Source organism: Lolium rigidum, chromosome 1 (genome assembly GCF_022539505.1).
Source record: "Lolium rigidum isolate FL_2022 chromosome 1, APGP_CSIRO_Lrig_0.1, whole genome shotgun sequence".
Taxonomy (NCBI): Eukaryota; Viridiplantae; Streptophyta; class Magnoliopsida; order Poales; family Poaceae; genus Lolium; species Lolium rigidum.
In genome coordinates, this window is record NC_061508.1 from 7,545,327 (window position 1) to 7,569,465 (window position 24,139).

The following is a 24,139-nucleotide window of genomic DNA, read 5'->3' on the forward strand; positions in this document are numbered from 1 at the left end:
TTCTGCACATGCAAGGTATCCACCTCATCAAGCATCACTGAGCAATCATAACCTGCCACCTAAGCAATTCTTCCACGTCATCATGTACATGACCCATTATTAATATGATCACTAAATGACAAGAACCATCAGATTAATGCATTTATTCTCCAATAGTACAAGTTGTGGCCTCTGTAAAAACCGATATGTTGAAGCCGCCCTCAATTTAAGCTTCCTCTTCCCCATGATCTCAGCGACTGTGCAATTGCTTCCTCTTCCCCCACTATCTCAACGAAATAATAGTGCAAGGAACCGATGGAGGCATACGAGAGATTCGCGGAGATTTCTTCTTCTCCTTTTAAACACCGTCTTCCGCCTCAACCGCTGGAGTTGTTCACAACTTCGCATCATACACCGGTGCAGTTGGCTATACGGGTGCCACTAGTGAGCCACTCCAGATCGAGAAGCTCATCCATTCTGCAGTTTCTTCATCTCTCCTTTATTAGCATGGTCCCAGGTTGCCTCGCCGTGCTTTCATGGAGTGGCTGGATTGATCCTGTTTTCGTTCACACATTCTGCAGTTTCTCCATCTCTTCATTATTCATGGGGTTGCAGCTTACCTCACCATACTTCCTTGGGTCGCCAGATAAACCCAGTTTTCTTTGCAGTCCATTCATGATTGCAAGATATGAAGCGGAACTGATTTTTCTGCTCAGGTTGTGTTAAGAGTTTTGCATGGAGATTTCGGCACTGGCTACGAACTTGATTTTGGTTTTATTATCCACTTAAGTTGGCCCTATAGAGCAGAGCACCTCTTCATTTGTTTAATGTATTGGTTTCTGCAAAAATATGTGGCCACATTGGTCTGTACTGCAACAAGAGGGATATGTTTAGCCAGCTTCTACTTTCAGTTTTACGCTATGCTCAGGTTCTACATTAGGAATACGCCTGCTCACATTCAGGTTAATACATACCATTATTTGCCAAGGAGTTCATACAGCTACATATCAATTCTCCAATCTCCATCTTGGACAAGCTACAACGAGTGATCAGTTTTTACCTTACGTTGTCTCTTCTCTCAGATAATTTCTTTACAAAAACATATTGTTTATTATGGTTTGCTTTCAGCACGTATGAGATATATGAGACTTATCTACGACAGCAACCAGAAGGCGGTGCCATGGATTATAGGCACTGTAAATAAGAACACGTCACTGTGCATACAAAAAATACATTTGGTATAAGACTCGGCGCTCATGTTGATTTTAGCATTTTGGTGAATTGTATCAGGTTGATGGAAATCAAATATATTGTTCTAAGTCGTCATCTGATGCATTGATTTATATCTAAGTTTTATCTCTCTAAAACCTGGCAAACCATGATTATGACCACACTATATCCAAATTGTAATCTGTTGACATTTCATAATCTTTTTATGTTATACTACACTATATTTATATGATATTCTAATATTTACTTTGTGTAATATATTATTTTTAAAAAGTCCCGTAGCAAAGCGCGAGGTATCATCTAGTATATAAGATACCGCTTTACTCGTCGTAAGAGATACTTGTTGGACTCAATTGATTTAGTGAAAGCAAAGAAAACGAGGTCCACTATTGAGGAATTTCTCAAACATAGAAAAACAGTCCGCGATCCGCGAGGGCATAAAAAATGTGTTTGCACGACGGAATCTATCCAAACAAATAAAATTAGGCCCGATCACCCACGACCTTGGAGTTGACCAAGCGTGTAATTCTGTTCATGGTAACGACGATGAGGGTATGCGAGTGCCAGCTAGTAGCCGTGGAACCAGCGGTTGCGGCAGGCACACCATCCATTATAAGCATCGATCGGTGCACTTTGCATCTCCACCATACAAAGCCCTCGCCAACAGTTTGTTTGCTCGTTCTTGGTTGCCGTGTCGCCAATTCGCCATGAACGTCCGTGTGCGAGTTCTGGATGTCACCCATGTCAGCCCGGAGGAAACCGCCAACCGACCACGAGATCACGCCGCGATTAAGCTCTCGCCCTTCGATACCTTCATTCTCGCACTCCCACCGGTCCAGTTTATCTTCTTCTACAACGACGTGAGCCTCCCACCATTCCCGTCCCTCGTCAGCTCTTTGCGGACCTCCCTCGCCGCCACGCTCGCCGTGTTCGCCCCCCTCGCCGGCAAGCTCACGGCCTGCCCCAATGATGATGTGGTCATCGACTGCTCCCCCGACGCTGTTGGCCCCGGCGTCAAGTTTGTCGAGGCAGAGTACTCCGGCGACTCCGCTGACATGCGCCGCCTCGCCCGGGACGTCGAGCACGACACCGAAGCGTTCTTGCAGCTCGTGCCAGAGCTCGAGTTGGGCAGGCTGCCTGCCCCCATGCTCGCTGTCCAGGTAACACGGTCGATAGACGAAGGCGGAGGCACCGTGGTGGTCGGGGTGTCCATGCACCACGCGGTGGCCGACGGGCTGTCAGTGTTGCATTTTCTACGGGCATGGTCTGCCGCGTCGCGGGATAAATCGATCACAGCGGCGGGGATCGTGCCACCGACGTTCGACAAGACAAGGATCCTGCAGCACCCCAAAGCAGAGACGTCGGCGCGCATGTTCACCCGCCTCTCCGCGCCGGATCTGCCCACGGTGAACATGCTCCCGGAGCCGGACTGGACGCGGCAGAGCAGGAGGACCTACCTGCTCTCCGCCGGCCAAATCCAGGCACTGAAGCGACGCATCCTCGAGAGCCAAGCAGCCAAGAACAGCGACAGCCAGCCATCGATGGAGCCCCCGACCACCTACGTCGCACTCGCGGCGCTGCTGTGGACATCCATCGCCCGCGCCAAGTTCTTGGACCGCCACACCGACGCCGCGGACGACGTGTACTTCCAGTTCCCCGCGGACTGCCGTCGCCGCCTGCGCCTCGACCCCGGCTTCTTCGGTAACTGCATCAAGGTCTGCTACGCACGTGCAACGGCTAGCGAAATCTGCGGCGACGACGGCGAACACGCGCTCGCATCCGCTGCGGCGGCGGTCCGGAGGGCGATCCGCGAGCACATGGAGGAGGAGGAGGACCCGCTGGGCGACGTCGACCTGTGGGTGGAGATCAACCGGGGCGTCCCGCAGGAGAGGCTCGCGAAGCAGGGGTCGTCCCACCGGTTCATGGCGTACGAGGTGGACTTCGGGTGGGGGCAGCCGAGCCGGGCGGAGGTCGTGTCCGTGTTCAGCCAAGAGATGGCCACGATCGTCGGAGCGCGGGACGGCGCGGTGCAGGTCGCCGTGACGCTTGACCGGGAGTGCATGGACGGCTTCCAGACTATCTTCCTGTCGCAGGTTTCAGCATGCATGATCGAGCACCAGATGAAGTCTCGTATGTGATGTTTGCGTGACGAAAATCAGTAATGCATGATCGAGCACCCAACCGTCCGTAGGTGTAGGATTATTGCACGAAAATAGATCGTGTTTTCTGTCACCGAGGGGGACGGGGCTTGCCTGCCCCGCAGCTAGGAATTCCCCGCAGCTATGCGCCCATCCCTGCGACGCATGTCTGTGGTTCGCATCTAACGACTTAGACCTTTCTCCCCCTTCCACTGATGTTTCCAGCGAAAAGAAAAGACTGAATACGGTTTAAAATACGAGTCCCTGCGTATTCGTCCGAGTCAACAAACTGCCCGCCACTAGTAGAAAAGAGGGCTTTGTTTTTTTTTTCTCCAAAGAGCTTTAGCACCGGATTTGGCATGAACCGGTGCTAAAGAGGGTCATTAGCACCGGTTCGTGCGGTCTGGACGTTGCAGGGGACCTGCCGAGCATAGCATGGTTCGCACGAACCAGTGCTAAAGGTACCGCATTAGCACCGGTTCGTGACACGAACCGGTGCTAAAGCTCCCTTTGCCCTATATATTCAGCTCACCCCCAACTAGCCCCCTCACTTCATTTTTTCTTGGTGGAAGGTGTGAGGGTTGAGTGCTTGCTTCCTTTTCTTTGCCATGCACATGAGGTGCTCGATGAAATATCTGAGAGAATGATGCCGCTTGATTTCACACAAAACAAAAATGATATGAGGTGTCGGAGCGACACTTAAGCTTTCTCCTCTTTCTTTCCTCCTCGATCAAGGTTAAGCAACTTTACCCTTTCATTTATACGGTGGTAATTTCCACTATTTATATATATTATGATGTTTTGTAATGTTTTTTTTGATAAACTTAATTATTTGATGTAGATGAACCGGCGGCAATGGATGTATGTTGACCGACGCCTACCCGAGTTCACTTCGGGTCTGGAAGATTTTATCCGTGTGGCTGCAAAAAAACCCACATGCGGATGGTTTTATATGTTGTCCATGTGTTAGTTGCCGAAACTTAAAGCAATACCCTGAATGGCAAGTCATTCACTCCCACCTGCTTTGGAAAGGTTTCATGCCCAGTTATAATTGTTGGACCAAGCATGGAGAAAGAGTGGTAATGATGGAAGACAATGAAGAAGAAGAAGAGGATGATGATATGTACCCTAACTACGGTGATACTGCAACGGGGCATGATGAAGATGAAGAGGCATCAGATGAGCCCGTTGATGATGATCTTCGTCGGGCCATCGCCGATGCACACAGAGAAACAGAAACTGAAAACGATAAGTAAAGTTAAAGGGCATGTTAGAGGATCACACAAAAAAGTTATACCCAAATTACGAAGATGGCAGCACAAAGCTCGGTGCCACACTTGAGTTGCTGCAATGGAAGGCAGAGGTTGGTATATGTGACAAGTCATTTGAGAAGTTACTGAAAATAATGAAGAAGAGGTTTCCAAAGGATAACGAATTGTCTGACAGTACGTACGAAGCAAAGAAGGTTCTCTACCCTCTAGGATTAGAGGTGCTGAAGATACATGCATACATTAATGACTGCATCCTCTACCGAGCTGAGTACGAAAATTTGGAAAAATGTCCGGTATACACTGCACTGCGGTATAAGATCAGGCGAGATGACCCTGGTGATGTTGAGGGCGAGGCCCCCAGGAAGAGGGTTCCTGCCAAGGTTATATGGTATGCTCCTATAATACCACGGTTGAAACGTCTGTTCAGAAATAAAGAGAAGGCCAGGTTGTTGTGATGGCACAAAGAAGACCGTAAGAAAGACGAGATGCTGAGACACGCCGCTGATGGGTCGCAGTGGAGGAAAATCGATAGAGAGTTCTCGGACTTTGCAGGTGACGCGAGGAACTTAAGGTTTGGTATATGTACAGATGGCATGAATCCTTTTGGGGAGCAGAGCTGCAGTCATAGCACCTGGCCTGTAACTCTATGCATTTATAACCTTCCGCCTTGCTTGTGCATGAAGCGAAAGTTCATTATGATGCCAGTGCTCATCCAAGGCCCAAAGCAACCCGACAATGACATTGATGTGTACCTACGGCCATTATTTGAAGAACTCTTACAGTTGTGGGCCAAACCAGGTGTACATGCATGGGATGAGCACAACCAGGAGTCATTTAACCTACGAGCATTGCTTTTCGTGACCATTAATGATTGGCCTGCTCTTAGTAACCTTTCAGGACAGACAAACAAGGGATACAATGCATGCACACACTGTTTAGATGAGACAGAAGGTGCATATTTGAATAAATGTAAGAAGGTTGTGTACCTGGCGCATCGTCGATTTCTTCCAAAGAGGCACCCCGTCAGAAAGAAAGGCAATCATTTCGGAGGTGAGGCAGATCACCGGGAGAAGCCCGAACTCCGTACCAGTGATGCTTTACTTGATATGGTCAAGGACATAAAAGTAATCTTTGGGAAGGGTCCTGGCGGTCAATCTGTTCTGAATGACATCGCTACCGGACACGCACCCATGTGGAAGAAAAAATCTATATTTTGGGAGCTACCCTATTGGAAAGTCCTAGAGGTCCGCTCTTCAATCGACGTGATGCACGTGAAGAAGAATCTTTGCGTGAACCTGTGATGGTGCGTGATGCACACGTCCGTTGGGAACCCCCAAGAGGAAGGTGTGATGCGCACAATAGTAAGTTTTCCCTCAGAAAGAAACCAAGGTTATCGAACCAGTAGGAGATGAAGGCCACGTGAAGGTTGTTGGTGGAGGAGTGTAGTGCGGCGAAACACCGGGATTCCGGCGCCAACGTGGAACCCGCACAACACAATCAAAATACTTTGCCCCAACTTAACAGTGAGGTTGTCAATCTCACCGGCTTGCTGAAAACAAAGGATTAAACGTATGGTGTGGAGAATGATGTTTGTTTGCGAAGAACAACAGAGAACAGAGATTGCAGTAGATTGTATTTCAGATGTAAAAGAAAGGACCGGGGTCCACAGTTCACTAGTGGTGTCTCTCCCATAAGATAAATAGCATGCTGGGTGAACAAATTACAGGTGGGCAATTGACAGAATAGAGATTCATATACATATCATGATGACTACTATGAGATTTAATCAGGGCATTACGACAAAGAACATAGACCGCTATCCAGCATGCATCTATGCCTAAAAAGTCCACCTTTCGGTTAGCATCCGCACCCCCTCCAGTATTAAGTTGCAAACAACAGAAAATTGCATTAAGTATGGTGCGTAATGTAATCAACACAAATATCCTTAGACAAAGCATCGATGTTTTATCCCTAGTGGCAACAGCATATCCACAACCTTAGAACTTTCTGTCACTCGTCCTGCATTCAATGGAGGCATGAACCCACTATCGAGCATAAATACTCCCTCTTGGAGTTACAAGTATCAACTTGGCCAGAGCCTCTACTAGCAACGGAGAGCATGCAAGAACATAAACAACACATATATGATAGATCAATAATCAACTTGACATAGTATTCAATATTCATCGGATCCCACCAAACACAACATGTAGTATTACAAATAGATGATCTTGATCATGATAGGCAGCTCACAAGATCTAAACATGATAGCACAAGAGGAGAAGACAACCATCTAGCTACTGCTATTGACCCATAGTCCAAGGATGAACTACTCACGCATCATTCCGGAGGCGGGCATGGTGATGTAGAGCCCTCCGGTGATGATTCCCCTCTTCGGCAGGGTGCCGGAGGCGATCTCTTGAATCCCCCGAGATGGGATTGGCGGCGGCGGCGTCTCTGGAACTTTTTTCGTATCGTGGCTCTCGGTACTAGGATTTTCGCGGCGGAAGGATTAAGTAGGCGAAGGGGCAGCGCAGGGGGGCACCCGAGGGGCCCACACCATATGGCGCCGCGGCCAGGGGTGGGGCCGCGCCGCCCTATGGGGTGGCCGCCTCGTCGCCCGTCTTCGTGTCCTCTTCGGACTTCTGGAAGGCTCCGTGCAAAATAAGACCGTGGGCTTTTGTTTCGTCCAATTCCGAGAATATTTCCTGTGTAGGATTTCTGAAACCAAAAACAGCAGAAAACAGGAACTGGCGCTTCGGCATCTTGTTAATAGGTTAGTGCCGGAAAATGCATCAAAACATTATAAAGTATGACTAAAACATGTTGGTATTGTCATAAAACTAGCATGGAACATAAGAAATTATAGATACGTTGGAGACGTATCAAGCATCCCCAAGCTTAGTTCCTACTCGCCCTCGAGTAGGTAAACGATAAAAACAATAATTTCTGAATTGACATGCTACCAACACAATCTTGATCAACATTATTGTAAAGCATATGAGATGAATGAAGTGATTCAAAGCAATAGATTGCTAACAAAGAGATAATGACTAAACAATTGAATCATATAGCAAAAACTTTTCATGAATAGTACTTTAAAGACAAGTATCAGAAAGACTTGCATAAGAGCTAACTCATAAAGCAATAGATTCAAAGTAAGAGGTGTCGAAGCAACACAAAGGATGATTAAGTTTCAGCAATTGCTTTCAAATTGTAACATGTATATCTCATGGATAATTGTCAACACAAAGTAATATAACAAGTGCAATAAGTAAGCATGTAAGAATCAATGAACACAGTTGACACAAGTGTTTGCTTCTAAAATAGAAATAAGTAGGTAAACAGACTCATCATAAAGTAAAAGAAAGGCCCTTCGCAGAGGGAAGCATGGATTACTCATGTGCTAGAGCTTTTTATTTTTGAAAACATGGAAACAATTTTGTCAATGGTAGTAATAATTCATATGTGTTATGCATAAAACCTCTTACAAGTTGCAAGCCTCATGCATCGAATACCAATAGTGTTCGCACCTTGTCCTAATTAGCTCGGATTTCCATGGATTATCATTGCATTACATATGTTTCAACCAAGTGTCACAAAGGGGTACCTCTATGCCACCTGTACAAAGGTCCAAGGAGATAGATCGCATTTGATTTCTCAGCTTTGATAGATCTCAACTTGAGGACATCCATACCGGGACAACATAGAAAACGAGATAATGGACTCCTCTTTAATGCTTAAGCATTCAACAACGGATAATATTCTCATAAGAGATTGAGGATTAATGTCCAAACTGAAAACTTCCACCATGATACATGGCTTTGGTTGGCGGCCCAATGTTCTTCTCTAACAATATGCATACTCAAACCATTTAATCATGATAAATCACCCTTACTTCAGACAATACGAACATGCATAGCAACTCACATGATATTCAACAAAGGTGTAAAAAGTTGATGGCGTCCCTAGAAACATGGTTACCGCTCAACAAGCAACTTATAAGAACTAAGATACATAGCCACATATTCATCACCACAATAGTTTTTAAGCTATTTTCCCATGAGCTATGTATTGTAAAGACAAAGGAATGAAATTTCAAAGGTAGCATGCAAGCAATTTACTTTGGAATGGCAGAAAAATACCACATATAGGTAGTTATGGTGGACACAAATGGCATGGGTTTTGGCTCAAGGTGTTTGGATGCACGAGAAGCATTTCCTCTCAATACAAGGCTTTGGCTAGCAAGGTTGTTTGAAGAAAACACAAGTATGAACAGGTACAGCAAAACTTACACAAGAACATATTGCAAGCATTATAAGACTCTACACTGTCTTCCTTGTTGTTCAAACACTTTTACCAGAAAATATCTAGACCTTAGAGAGACCAATCATGCAAACCAAATTTCAACAAGCTCTACGGTAGTTCTCCACTAATAGATTTAAACTACATGATGCAAGATCTTAAACATGATCTATAAGAGCTCAAAAAAATTGCCAAGTGTCAAATTATTAAAAACCATATGAAGCATTTTCTGATTCCAACCAAATAGCAATCAACGAAGCAGTTTTCAGCCTTCGCCATGAATCATTAAAGCAAAACTAAGAACACCAGTGTTCAAATGAAAAAGCGGAGCGTGTCTCTCTCCAATACAAGGATTGTTGGGATCCGAATTTATTCAAACATAAACAAAAATAAAAGCAAACAAACGCTCCAAGTAAAGAACATAGGATGTGACAGAATAAAAATATAGTTTCACTAGAAGTGACCTGATAAGTTGTCGATGAAGAAGGGGATGCCTTGGGCATCCCCAAGCTTAGATGCTTGAGTCTTCTTGAAATATGCAGGGATGAACCACGGGGGAATCCCCAAGCTTAGACTTTTCACTCTTCTTGATCATATCATATCATCCTCTTCTCTTGACCCTTGAAAACTTCCTCCACACCAAACTTAAAGCAAACTCATTAGAGGGTTAGTGCATATTAAAAATTCACATGTTCAGAGATGACACAATCATTCTTAACACTTCTGAACATTACCCAAGGCTACTGGAAATTAATGGAACAAAGAAATCCACTCAACACAGTAAAAGAGGCAATGCGAAATAAAAAGGCAGAATCTGTCAAAACAGAACAGTCCGTAAAGACGAATTTTTCCGAGGCACTTAACTTGCTCGGATGGAAAAACTCAAAAAACTAATGAAAGTTGCGTACATATCCGAGGATCATGCATGAATTTTCGCTGATTTTTTTATTCTTCTACGGAGAGAAGGACGCGAATTCGTGACAAACGGCAAATGCTGTTCTACGCGTGAAATCCAAATCTAGTATCAACCTTCTATTAGAGACTTTACTTGGCACAATAACATGATAAGGAGAGGTTGCTGCAGTAGTAACAACTTCCAAGACTCAACAAAACAGTAGTAAAAATAACATGGGTTATCTCCCAAGAAGTGCTTTTCTTTAACGCCTTTCAGCTAGGCGCAGAAAGTGCAAATCAAGTATTATCAAGAGAAGAAGCATCAACATCATAATTTTCCTTACAAACACAACTTGTTGCAGTGGGTACTGATGTCTACGGGTGCTTCTATTCTTGTAGACAGTGTTGGGCCTCCAAGAGCAGAGGTTTGTAGAACAGCAGCAAGTTTTCCCTTAAGTGGATCACCCAAGGTTTATCGAACTCAGGGAGGAAGAGGTCAAAGATATCCCTCTCAAGCAACCCCGCAACCACAAAGCAAAAAGTCTCTTGTGTCCCCAACACACCTAATACACTTGTCGGATGTATAGGTGCACTAGTTCGGCGAAGAGATAGTAAAACACGAGGTGGTATAGATGGTGGTAATATTGCGGAAAGTAAAGATGCAAGTAAAACAGTAAACAAGCGGCGCCAGAAAATAGCTTGCTGGCGTGGGAAGCAATTCTTTGTGGTGGAAACAAGGCCTAGGGATCATACTTTCACTAGTGGACACTCTCAACATTGATCACATAATAAATAAGTTCTCTTTCCTTTGTGCTACATATACTCTTGTTGGATGATGAACACCACTAATTGTGTAGGATTACACGAACCCTCAATGCCGGAGTTAACAAGCGCCACAACATTCAATATTCATGTTTAAGTAACCTTAGAGTATAATAGATCTTTGCAAAATAGACCAAGTACTAACATAGCATGCACACTCGTCACCATCACACTATGAAGGAGGCATAGATCACATCAATACTATCATAGCGATAATCAACTCCATAACCTACAAGAGATTATGATCATAATCTACGACAAGAACTACACAATGCACACACTGTCACCATTACATCATGCAGGAGGAATAGACTACTTTAATAACATCACATGAGTAGCACATAGATAAATAGTGATACAAAACACATTGCAATCATAAAGGGATATAAATAAGCACTTCACTACGCCATTCATAACAGTGAATAAGTATTCTGTGAAATATAGCCTAAGAGACCCACACGGTGCACACACTCGTCACCTTTACACACGTGGGACAAGGAGTCTCCGGAGATCACATAAGTAAAACCCACTTGACTAGCATAATGACATCTAGATTACAAGCATCATCATATGAATCTCAATCATGTAAAGCAGCTCATGAGATTATTGTATTGAAGTACATAGAGAGAGATGAACCACATAGCTACCGGTACAGCCCCGAGCCTCGATGGAGAACTACTCCCTCCTCATGGGAGCAGCAGCGTTGATGAAGATGGCGGTGGAGATGGCAGCGGTGTCGATGGAGAAGCCTTCCGGGGGCACTTCCCCGTCCCGGCGGCGTGCCGGAACAGAGACTCCTGTCCCCCAGATCTTGGCTTCGCGATGGCGGCGGCTCTGGAAGGTTTCGCGTACCGTGGCTTATTCTCCTTGGGATTTTAGGTCAGGACCTTTAAATAGGCGAAAGGGGAGCCTCGGAGGGGGTCTGGTGGGGCCAGACACTAGGGCGGCGCGCCTGGCTCCTTGGCCGCGCCGCCACCATGTGTGGGCCCCACGTGGCCCCTCTCTGACGGTTCTCGGGTGTTCTGGAAGCTCCCAGGGATTCTAAGATCTTCGGTGTTGATTTCGTCCGATTCCGAGAATATTTCCTTACTAGGATTTCTGAAACCAAAAACAGCAGAAAACAGGACCGGCACTTCGGCATCTCGTCAATAGGTTAGTTCCGGAAAACGCATAAATATGACATAAAGTATGCATAAAACATGTAGATATCATCAATAAAGTAGCATGGAACATAAGAAATTATAGATACGTTGGAGACGTATCAGGTACCTTAGATGCTCCATTATCTAAATTTCCCATGGTGGCACTAAAGGTTTTATCAATTTTAGGCCTATAATAATTCTTTGGTTTAGGCACCTTAGAGACATATATGAATTTTTGCTCTTTTCACATAAGCTTTCTCCTTAAACTTAAGAGAAGAAAAAGTTGAACCCAAAGTTCCCATAGCTTCTTCAAGTTCACTAAGCCTATTGGTTTGATTATCATGGATAACACAAGTTTCTAAGATAGCAATTATTTCATTAATTCCTCCTAGGGATTTATCAAGTTTATCAGTGTTATCAAGTAATACTCCCAATTTAGTCTCAACACTTGGAAGATTTTTCTCTATGGCTTCCAACTTTTTCATGACATCCTCAAGAGAGATTTCAATTTTAACTTCATTAACAGGTGGTATTCCAACTAGACTCTCAATGATGCAACTAGCTTCTAAAGCAGGAGTACCTAGGAAATTACCCCCTGAAAGAGTATGAAGAACATACCTATTCCAGCTAGATATACCAACATAAAAGTTCCTAAGGAGGATAATAGTGGAGTGTTTCTTAATGCACCTATGATGAGCATTGCTAATTCTGTACCAAGCATCTTTAAAACTTTCTCCCCCTTGTTGCTTAAAAGAACGAACTTCAACTTCACGATTACTCATTTTAGCAATAGTAAAATTAAACTAAGCAAACATGACAAATTAAAGTAAAAACAAGTAACTAATTTTTGTGTGTTTTTGATATAAAGAAAGCAAACAAGACAGAAAATAAAATAAAGTAAAGCAAGATAATAAACAAAGTAAAGAAATTGGATGTGAGAGACCCCCTTGCAGCGTGTCTTGATCTCCCCGGCAACGGCGCCAGAAAAAGAGTTGCTGTGCGTGTAGGCAACAACTTCCTTGTGACGGTAAAGCACACGTCCGTTGGGAACCCCAAGAGGAAGGTATGATGAGCACAGCAGCAAGTTTTCCCTCAGAAAGAAACCAAGGTTTATCGAACCAGTAGGAGATGAAGGCCACGTGAAGGTTGTTGGTGGAGGAGTGTAGTGCGGCGCAACACCAATGATTCCGGCGCCAACGTGGAACCTGCACAACACAATCAAAATACTTTGCCCCAACTTAACAAAGTGAGGTTGTCAATCTCACCGGCTTGCTGAAAACAAAGGATTAAACGTATGGTGTGGAGAATGATGTTTGTTTGCGAAGAACAACAGAGAACATAGATTGCAGTAGATTGTATTTCAGATGTAAAAGAAAGGACCGGGGTCCACAGTTCACTAGTGGTGTCTCTCCAATAAGATAAATAACATGTTGGGTGAACAAATAACAGGTGGGTGATGCGCGTAGATGTACACGTCCGTTGGGAACCCCAAGAGGAAGGTATGATGCGCACAGCAGCAAGTTTTGCCTCAGAAAGAAACCAAGGTTATTGAACCAGTAGGAGCCAAGAAGCACGTGAAGGTTGTTGGTGGAGGAATGTAGTGCGGCGCAACACCAGTGAAGCCGGCGCCAACGTGGAACCTGCACAACACAATCAAAGTACTTTGCCCCAACGTAACAGTGAGGTTGTCAATCTCACCGGCTTGCTGAAAACAAAGGATTAAGCGTATCGAGTGGAAAATGGTGTTTGTTTGCAAAGAACAAGAAAGAACAAGTAAAAACAATGATTGCGGTAGAATGTATTCGGATGTAAAAGAATGGACCGGGGTCCACGATTCACTAGAGGTGTCTCTCCAATAAGATAACTAACATGCTGGGTGAACAAATTACAGAGCGGGCAATTGACAAATAAAGATTCAATACATATCAATGATGATTACTATGTGATTTAATCGAGGCATTACGACAAAGTACATAGACCGCTATCCAAGCATGCATCTATGCCTAAATAATCCACCTTCAGAGTTATCATCCGAACCCCTTCCAGTATTAAGTTGTAAACAACAGATAATTGCATTAAGTATGGTGCGTAATGTAATCAACACAAATATCCTTAGACAAAGCATCGATGTTTTATCCCTAGTAGCAACAGCACATCCACAACCTTAGAACTTTCTGTCACTGTCTCAGATTAAATGGAGGCATGAACCCACTATCGAGCATAATTACTCCCTCTTGGAGTTACAAGTATCAACTTGGCCGAGCCTCTACTAGCAACGGAGAGCATGCAAGAACATAAACAACACATATATGATAGATTGATAATCAACTTAACATAGTATTCTATATTCATCGGATCCCGCCAAACACAACATGTAGCATTACAAATAGATGATCTTGATCATGTTAGGCAGCTCACAAGATCTAAACAATGATAGCACAAGCGGAGAAGACAACCATCTAGCTACTGCTATGGACCCATAGTCCAAGGATGAACTACTCACTCATCAATCCGGAGGCGGGCATGATGATGTAGAGCCCCTCCGGTGATGATTCCCCTCTCCGGCAGGGTGCCGGAGGCGATCTCCTGAATCCCCCGAGATGGGATTCGCGACGACGGCGTCTCTGGAAGGTTTTCCGTATCGTGACTCTCGGTACATGGGGGTTTCGCGACGAAGGCTATTTGTAGGCGGAAGGATAGGTCAGGGGGCGACACGAGGGGCCCACACAACAGGCCGGCACCTCGTGGCCCCACTTCCTTTCCCCCTTGGTCTTCTGGAAGCTTCGTGTAAAAATAGGACCCTGGGCATTGATTTCGTCCAATTCCGAGAATATTTCCTTACTAGGATTTCTGAAACCAAAAACAGTAGAAAACAGCAACTGGCACTTCGGCATCTTGTTAATAGGTTAGTGCCGGAAAATGTATAATAATGCTGTAAAGTATGTATAAAACATTCAAGTATTGTCATAAAAGTAGCATGGAACATAAGAAATTTTAGATACGTTTGAGACGTATCAAGCATCCCCAAGCTTAGTTCCTACTCGCCCTCGAGTAGGTAAACGATAACACAAATAATTTTCTGAAGTGACATGCTACCAACATGATCTTGATCAACATTATTGTAAAGCATATGAGATGAATGGAGTGATCTGAACAAAAGATTGCTAACAAAGATAATGAATAAACAAATGAATCATATAGCAAAATTTTTCATGAATAATACTTTCAAACAAGTATCAATAAGACTTACATAAGAGCTAACTCATAAGCAATAAATTAAAAGTAGAATGCATTGAAGCAACACAAAGGATGATTAAGTTTCAGCAATTGTTTTCAACTTGTAACATGTATATCTCATGGATATTTGTCAACATAGAGTAATATAACAGGTGCAATAGGTAAACATGTAAGAATCAATGCACACAGTTAACACAAGTGTTTGCTTCTAAGATAGAAAGAAGTGGGTAAACTGACTCAACAATAAAGTAAAAGAATGGCCCTTCGCAGAGGGAAGCATGGATTACTATTTTTGTGCTAGAGCTTTTGTTTTGAAAACATAGAAACAATTTTGTCAACGGTAGTAATAATTCATATGTGCTATGCATAATATTTCCTACAAGTTGCAAGTCTCATGCATAGAGTACTAATAGTGCTTGCACCTTGTCCTACTAAGCTCGGAAAACACGGATTATCATCGCATAACATATGTTTCAACCAAGTGTCACAAAGGGGTACCTCTATGCCGCCTGTACAAGTGTCTAAGGAGAAAGCACGCATTGGATTTCTCGCTTTTGATTATTCTCAACTTAGACATCCATACCGGGACAACATAGACAACGAGATAATGGACTCCTCTTTTAATGCTTAAGCATTCAACAACAGTTAATGTTCTCATAAGAGATTGAGGTTGTATGTCCAAACCGAAACTTCCACCATGATACATGGCTTTAGTTAGCGGCCCAATGTTCTTCTCTAACATATGCATACTCAAACCATTTGATCATGAAATCGCACTTACTTCGTACAAGACGAACATGCATAGCATCTCACATGATATCCAACAAAGGTAAAAAGTTGATGGCGTCCCCAGAAACATGGTTACCGCTCAACAAGCAACTTATAAGAATTAAGACACATAACTACATATTCATCACCACAATAGTTTTTAAACTATTTGTCCCATGAGCTATATATTGTAAAGGTAAAGGAATGAAAATTTAAAGGTAGCACTCAAGTAATTTACTTTGGAATGGCAGAAAAATACCACATAGTAGGTAGATATGGTGGACACAAATGACATGGGTTTTGGCTCAAGGTGTTTGGATGCACGAGAAGCATTTCCTCTCAGTACAAGGTTTGGGCTAGCAAGGTTGTTTGAAGCAAACACAAGTATGAACAGGTACAGCAAAACTTACACAAGAACATATTGCAAGCATTATAAGGCTCTACAATGTCTTCCTTGTTGTTCAAAAAACTTTACCCGAAAATATCTAGACTTAGAGAGACCAATCATGCAAACCAAATTAAACAAGCTCTACGGTAGTTCTTCATTAATAGATTAAACTACATGATGCAAGAGCTTAAACATGATCTATGAGAGCTCAAACAATTGCCATGTTAATCCAAACCATATGCAGCATTTTCTGATTCCAACCAAATAGCAATTTAACGAAGCAATCAGCTTTCGCCATGAACATTAAAGCACAATTAAGAACACAAGTGTTCCATATGAAAAAGCGGAGCGTAATATCTCCAATATAAGAATGGTGGGATCCAACTTTATTCAAACCAAAACAAAAATAAAAGCAAACCGACGCTCCAAGTAAAGAACATAAGATGTGACGGACTAAAAATATAGTTTCACTAGAAGTGATCTGATAATGTTGTCGATGAAGAAGGGGATGCCTTGGGCATCCCCAAGCTTAGATGCTTGAGTCTTCTTAAAATATGCAGGGAGTAACCACCGGGCATCCCCAATCTTAGACCTTTCACTCTTCTAGATCATAGTATATCATCCTCTTCTCTTGACCCTTGAAAACTTCCTCCACACAAACTTCAAGCAAACTCATTAGAGGGTTAGTGCATAGCCAAAAATTCACATATTCAGAGGTGACACAATCATTCTTAACACTTCTGGACATTGCACAAAGCTTCTGAAAGTTAATGGAAGAAAGAAACTAATTCAACATAGCAAAAGCGGCAATGCGAAATAAAAGGCAGAATCTGTCAAAAACAGAACAGTCCGTAAAGATGAATCTGGCAGGGGCACTTAACTTGCTCAAATGGAAAAACTCAAAACTAATGAAAATTGCGTACATATCTGAGGATCACGCTCGTAAATTTGCAGATTTTTTCGATTTTTTTACAGAGAGCTCTGCGATAATTCGTGACAGACAGCAATGCTGTTTCTGCGCAGCAATCCCAAATATAGCATCAACTTTAACATAGAAACTTTACTTGGCACAAAAACATGATAAGGAGAGGTTGCTACAGTGGTAAACAACTTCCAAGACTCAACAATACAGTAAATAAAATGAAACATGGGTTATCTCCCAAGAAGTGCTTTTCTTTAACGCCTTTCACCTAGGCGCAGAAAGTGCAAATCAAGTAACATCAAGAGAAGAAGCATCAACATCATAACTTGTTCTAATAATAGAATCAAAATGAAACTTCATTCTCTTTCTAGGGAAGTGTTCCATACCTTTTTTGAGAGGAAATTGATATTTAATATTACCTTCCCTCATATCAATAACAGCACCAACAGTTCGAAGAAAAGGTCTTCCCAACACAATAGGACAAGATGCATTGCATTCGATATCCAAGACAACAAAATTAACGGGGACAAGGTTATTGTTAACCGTAATGCGCACATTATCAATCCTCCGCAAAGGTTTCTTTTTAACATTATCAGCAAGATTAACATCCAAATAACAATTCTTCAATGGTGGCAAGTCAAGCATATCATAAATCTTTTTAGGCATAACACAAATACTTGCACCAAGATCACATAGAGCATTACATGCAAAATCATTGAATTTCATCTTAATGATGGGCTCCCAACCATCTTCTAACTTCCTAGAAATAGAAGCTTCAAGTTTTAATTTCTCTTCCCTAGCTTTAATGAGAGCATTTGTAATATGTTTTGTAAAGGCTAAATTTATAGCACTAGCATTGGGACTTCTAGCAAATTTTTGTAAGAACTTTATAACTTCAGTAATATGACAATCATCAAAATCTAAACCATTATGTTCTACAACAATGGAATCATTGTCACCAATATTTTGAAAAATTTCAGCAGTTTTATCACAAACAACAGTTTCAGGCAATTTTGTACGCTTTGCACTAGGAGTAGAAACATTGCCAACACCAATTATTTTACCATTGATAGTAGGAGGTGTAGCAACATGTGAAGAATCAACATTACTAGTGGTGGTAATAGTCCATACTTTAGCTACATTATTCTCTTTAGCAAGTTTTTCTTTTTCTTCTCTATCCCACCTAGCATGCAATTCAGCTAACAGTCTAATATTATCATTAATTCGAATTTGGATGGCATTTGCTGTAGCAGAAAATTTTGTATCATTATCCTCAGGTTTAGCAGCCATTTTATTAATTAAAGAAGATTGTGATTCAGACATATATGAGATTCGATTTTCAGCATTTGTAAGTTTAGTTTGCAAACCAGAAATTTTCACATTCAAATTTTCAAGTTGATTTCCTATATTTTTTAACAAGGCAGATTGTTCATTCATAGTTTTAGTAAACAATTGATTTTGCTCATATTGCGATTGCATAAAGCTCTTAGTAGTTCTTTCAATTTCCAATATCTTTTCCTCATTAGGCAAAACAGATCTACCATAAGAATTACCATAACCACTACTATTGTTAAAAGGATATGGCCTATAGTTGTTGTTGAAATTATTGTTCTTAATGAAATTCACATCAACATTTTCTTCTTGAGCAACCAATGAAGCTAAAGGAACATTATTAGGATCAATATGAGATCTACCATTTGCAAGCATAGACATAATAGCATCAATCTTATCACCCAAAGAAGAGGTTTCTTCAACAGAATTTACCTTCTTACCTTGAGGAGTTCTTTCAGATGTGCCATTCAGTAGTAATTGATCATCATATCATCAAGTAGTTTAGTTGCGGCGCCCAGGGTGATGGACATAAAAGTACCTCCAGCGAGCTGAATCCAATAGGTTCCTTGAGGAAAAATTCAATCCTGCATAAAAGGTTTGGATGATCATCCAAGTACTCAGTCCATGGGTTGGGCAATTCTTTACCAAAGATTTCATTCTCTCCCATGCTTGAGCAACATGTTCATTATCAAATTGTTTAAAGTTCATTATGCTACTTCTCAAAGATATAATCTTAGCAGGAGGATAATCTCTACTATTAAGAGCAAACTGGTGAATGCCTGGTGTCACATTTTCAGGATGGACAATAATACCCCCATGTCCTCAATTCATATTTCCTCCCTCAAACCACCCAGTACACACTCCTCAAAAATAGCTAACCATCTTATCTTATCTTATCTATACCTAATAGGTGAGCCGCGTCCCGGCGAAGTGGACCAGCACGCCCGACGCCGACCTCCCCACCCACCTCGCGTGCGGACGATGTGGTAGCACTTCGTCGGGGAAAGAAGACCAGGAGGAGCTCGCTCTCCTGCGAGGCTGTGGGGTCTGGAGCATGGCGAGGGTCGCGCTGCTTCTCCTGTATGTTTCCGGTGTGTTTAAGCTCGCACGGACACTGCTCGTGGAATTAGATGCCAGGCCTCCATTTTTCTGTGGAGGTAGAGGCCGGCTCGCCATGTCGCGTGGCTGCGCGCTGCAGCTGCTCTCACACCCGTTGCTGACCGCCGCGCAACTCCGGGAAATCCACGCCCACCTGCTCACCTTCTCGACCCACCTCGCCTCCGGGCGCTGTGTCTTCGACGAACCTGCTCCTGGACCTCGCTCATCACGGCCTACGCCAGGGCCGGGCAGCTGAACGAAGCGCGCTCCCTGTTCGATGGAATGCCGCACAAGACGCCCGTCACCTGGAGCGCGATGCTCAGTGCCTACGTCGGCGCGGGTGGCTTCGCCGACGCGCTTGAGGTGTTTGACGTGATGCTCAGAGCCCGCGTGCGGCCTAACAGGGCGGCCGTCGTCGATGCGCTGGCCGCGTGCGGTGCGCTCAGGGCGCTAGAGCAGGGCCGGTGGGTGAACGCCCTCGTCACCGGGAGCGGGATGGACGGAGTGGTGGCCACCACGCTGGTGGACATGCACGCCAAGTGGGGGAGCCTGGAGGCGGCAACGCAGGTGTTTGCGGCCATGCTGGAGCGCGAGCGGGACGCCTTTGCCTACACGGCCATGAATCATGATTCAATTCATGATATCCGGGCTATCGGACCACGGTCGCTGCAGGGAGGCCGTCGAGCTGTTTGGCCGGATGCAGGACCGAGGGGTGCGCCCCAACGAGATCACCTTCATCTGCGTCCTCGGCGCATGCGCCCGCGCGGGCAACGGGCTCGTGGGCGTCACCAAGGAGATATTCCGAACCATGTCCACCGTCCACGGCGTCGAGCCTGAAGTGGAGCACTATGGGAGCATGGTGGATGTGCTTGGCCGCGCGGGGCTGCTAGCCGAGGCCGTGGGTTTGGTGAGCCGCCGCAGACGACAGAGCGCTCTTGGGCTTCAATTTTGGCTGTCAGATACTCAGATCTGGTCTTCATTAGCTAGGGTGGTTCCCAGCCTAAGAACGCATTGAGAGAGAGGTGTACTGAATAATCCCACATCGACACCTTATAGCGAGTTCATCTGGTATATATGCGCTCGAAAATTAGAATCATCACCAAGCAATTGCATGAGCAGATGGACTAATGGCAGTGAGGACAAGCACCAAGATTGCATTTGCGGCCTCTATCCAAATGACACAGGCTGCCGTGAGAATAACCCGGCCAGTGAGAATTTGGCCCCCGGCAGTGCCGCGCACAAAGAAGATATCGATCGGTATATGTATGCCTAGGAGCTATGCCAAGTTGGGTCTTTCATGTAGGATGCCACTTAGTTGCGAGAATTTTTAATAATAAGAATTTTTTTGTTAATTTTTCAGAATAATACAAGATTTTAAGAAAATGCAAAACTATGACTCCGTCGGCTGGCTGCTAACCGACCGCGCCTAGGTGGGGCGCGGCAGGCCGGTCTGTGGCAAGGCGCGGCCAGTGCTTGTCCGGGGGCATGACAATGAGGGAAGCGACAGGGTGGGGCGCAACAGCCGGTGCAAGTCAAGGTGGGGCACGTCAGTCGGGAAACGGGGCGACCGACGCGCAACAGGGCAGCCGATCGATAGACGAGGCGACATGCGATCTGTCGGCAATGTCTCTCAAGCCAATTTGGGGTCAGCCATGCCTGCCAACTAAATCATATTTTTAAATATTTTAACAACATGCATGAGTTTTGAAAATTAATAGATAACCGATAATAAAAAAAATTATTTGAAGTTTGACCAAATATATACACAAAAATATCAACATCTACGAAATAAATTGCATGTGTTATGAAATATATTTCATTATGGTTGCAAAAACATTGATTAATTTGGGATTACAAATGTTGACAAATCTTTCTATAAAGTTGATCCAATTTTATGAAATTTAACTATGTCAAAATATTATAATCATCCTATTGAGAAGCAGGGAGTATCAACTATTATATGAAAGTATCAATATATCTAAGAAAAAGAATGTACCTAGACGGATGCACGGAGCACAACATGATTGGTCAGAGAGGCCCCTATACCTAGCGTACACAATAGGAAAGAATCGAAATATGTATTTACATTGAATTGTAAAGAAATACTTTGTAAAGTTAAACTTTTTTTTGTAAAGACTGGTGATACTGTGTGAATTATAAAGATGGACGGCAATATATAATTGGAAAATAGATTGATGACAATATGTAATTATAAAATGTTTTGGATATATGTTGCTAATGAGTATTTTAATTTTTCTAAATCAACAAAAAAAAAATCTCTTCCGCAGCAACGCGCGGGCATTTTCCTAGTATTTACTAATAAAAGCATCTTTACACTTAGTCCATGAATCAATACTATTTTTAGGCAAAGAAAGCAACCAATCTTTAGCTCTTCCTCTTAATGAGAAAGGAAACAATTTCAGTTTTATAATATCACCATCTATATCCTTATACTTTTGCATTTCACAAAGTTCAACAAAATTATTAAGATGGGCAACAGCATCATCATTACTAACACCAGAAAATTGCTCTCTCATAACAAGATTCAGTAAAGCAGGTTTAATTTCATAGAATTCTGCTATAGTAGCAGGTGGAGCAATATGAGTACATATAAAATCATTATTATTTGTGCTAGTGAAATCACACAACTTAGTATTTTCAGGAGTACCCATTGTAACAGTAGTAAAGTAAACTAGGTAAATAAAGTAAAGACAAGTAACTAATATTTTGTGTGTTTTTTATATGGAGCTAGTGAATAAGACAGAATGTAAAGTAACTAATTTTTTGTGTGTTTTTAGTATGAAGCAAACAAGACAGTAAATAAAATAAAGTAAAGCAAGAAAAAAACAAAGTAAAGAGATTGGAAGTGGAGACTCCCCTTGCAGCGTGTCTTGATCTCCCCGGCAACGGCGCCAGAAAAAGAGCTTGATGCGCGTAGATGTACACGCCCGTTGGGAATCCCAAGAGGAAGGTATGATGCGCACAGCAGCAAGTTTTCCCTCAGAAAGAAACCAAGGTTATCGAACCAGTAGGAGCCAAGAAGCACGTGAAGGTTGTTGGTGGAGGAATGTAGTGCAGCGCAACACCAGTGAAACCGGCGCCAACGTGGAACCTGCACAACACAATCAAAGTACTTTGCCCCAACGTAATAGTGAGGTTGTCAATCTCACCGGCTTGCTGAAAACAAAGGATTAAGCGTATCGAGTGGAAAATGGTGTTTGTTTGCAAAAAACAGTAAAGAACAGTAAAAACGATGATTGCAGTAGAATGTATTCAGATGTAAAAGAATGGACCGGGGTCCACAGTTCACTAGAGGTGTCTCTCCAATAAGATAACTAACATGCTGGGTGAACAAATTACAAAGCGGGCAATTGACAAATAAAGATTCAATACATATCAATGATGATTACTATGTGATTTAATCGGGGCATTACGACAAAATACATAGACCGCTATCCCAGCATGCATCTATGCCTAAATAATCCACCTTCAGGTTATCATCCGAACCCCTTCCAGTATTAAGTTGTAAACAACAGATAATTGCATTAAGTATGGTGCGTAATGTAATCAACACAAATATCCTTAGACAAAGCATCGATGTTTTATCCCTAGTAGCAACAACAGATCCACAACCTTAGAACTTTCTGTCACTCACCCAGATTAAATGGAGGCATGAACCCACTATCGAGCATAATTACTCCCTCTTGGAGTTACAAGTATCAACTTGGCCAGAGCCTCTACTAGCAACGGAGAGCATGAAAGAACATAAACAACACATATATGATAGATTGATAATCAACTTAACATAGTATTCTATATTCATCGGATCCCACCAAACACAACATGTAGCATTACAAATAGATGATCTTGATCATGTTAGGCAGCTCACAAGATCTAAACAATGATAGCACAAGCGGAGAAGACAACCATCTAGCTACTGCTTTGGACCCATAGTCCAAGGATGAACTACTCACTCATCAATCCGGAGGCGGGCATGATGATGTAGAGCCCCTCCGGTGATGATTCCCCTCTCCGGCAGGGTGCCGGAGGCGATCTCCTGAATCCCCCAAGATGGGTGATGCGCGTAGATGTACACGTCCGTTGGGAACCCCAAGAGGAAGGTATGATGCGCACAGTGGCAAGTTTTCCCTCAGTATGAAACCAAGGTTTAATCGAACCAGTAGGAGCCAAGAAGCACGTTGAAGGTTGATGGTCGCGAAATGTGATGCGGCGCAACACCAGGGATTCCGGCGCCAACTAGGAACCTGCACAACACAACCAAAGTACTTTGCCCCAACGAAACAGTGAGGTTGTCAATCTCACCGGCTTGCTGTAACAAAGGATTAAGCGTATCGAGTGGAAGATGTTTGCGAAGAAAACAAGTAAAACAAGTAGAATGTATGCTATGTAAAGAATAGGACCGGGGTCCACAGCTCACTAGAGGTGTCTCTCCCATAAGATAAAAGCATGTTGGGTGAACAAATTACAGTCGGGCAATTGACAAATAGAGAAAGGCATAACAATGCATATACATGACATGATAAATATAGTGAGATTTAATTGGGCATTACGACAAAGAACATAGACCGCCATCCAACTGCATCTATGCCTAA

The 24,139-nt window shown here is 43.3% G+C and overlaps 1 protein-coding gene across 1 annotated transcript; it reads left to right on the top strand.

Annotated features, from left to right (window-relative positions):
* The first annotated feature begins 1,916 nt into the window (after positions 1-1,916).
* Positions 1,917-19,782, top strand: LOC124703609 (anthocyanin 5-aromatic acyltransferase-like). Its single transcript, XM_047235836.1, has 3 exons — positions 1,917-3,339; positions 19,226-19,281; positions 19,339-19,782. Exons 1-3 carry the CDS (start codon positions 1,917-1,919, stop codon positions 19,780-19,782), a joined length of 1,923 nt encoding a protein of 640 aa, XP_047091792.1.
* The last annotated feature ends 4,357 nt before the right edge of the window (positions 19,783-24,139 follow it).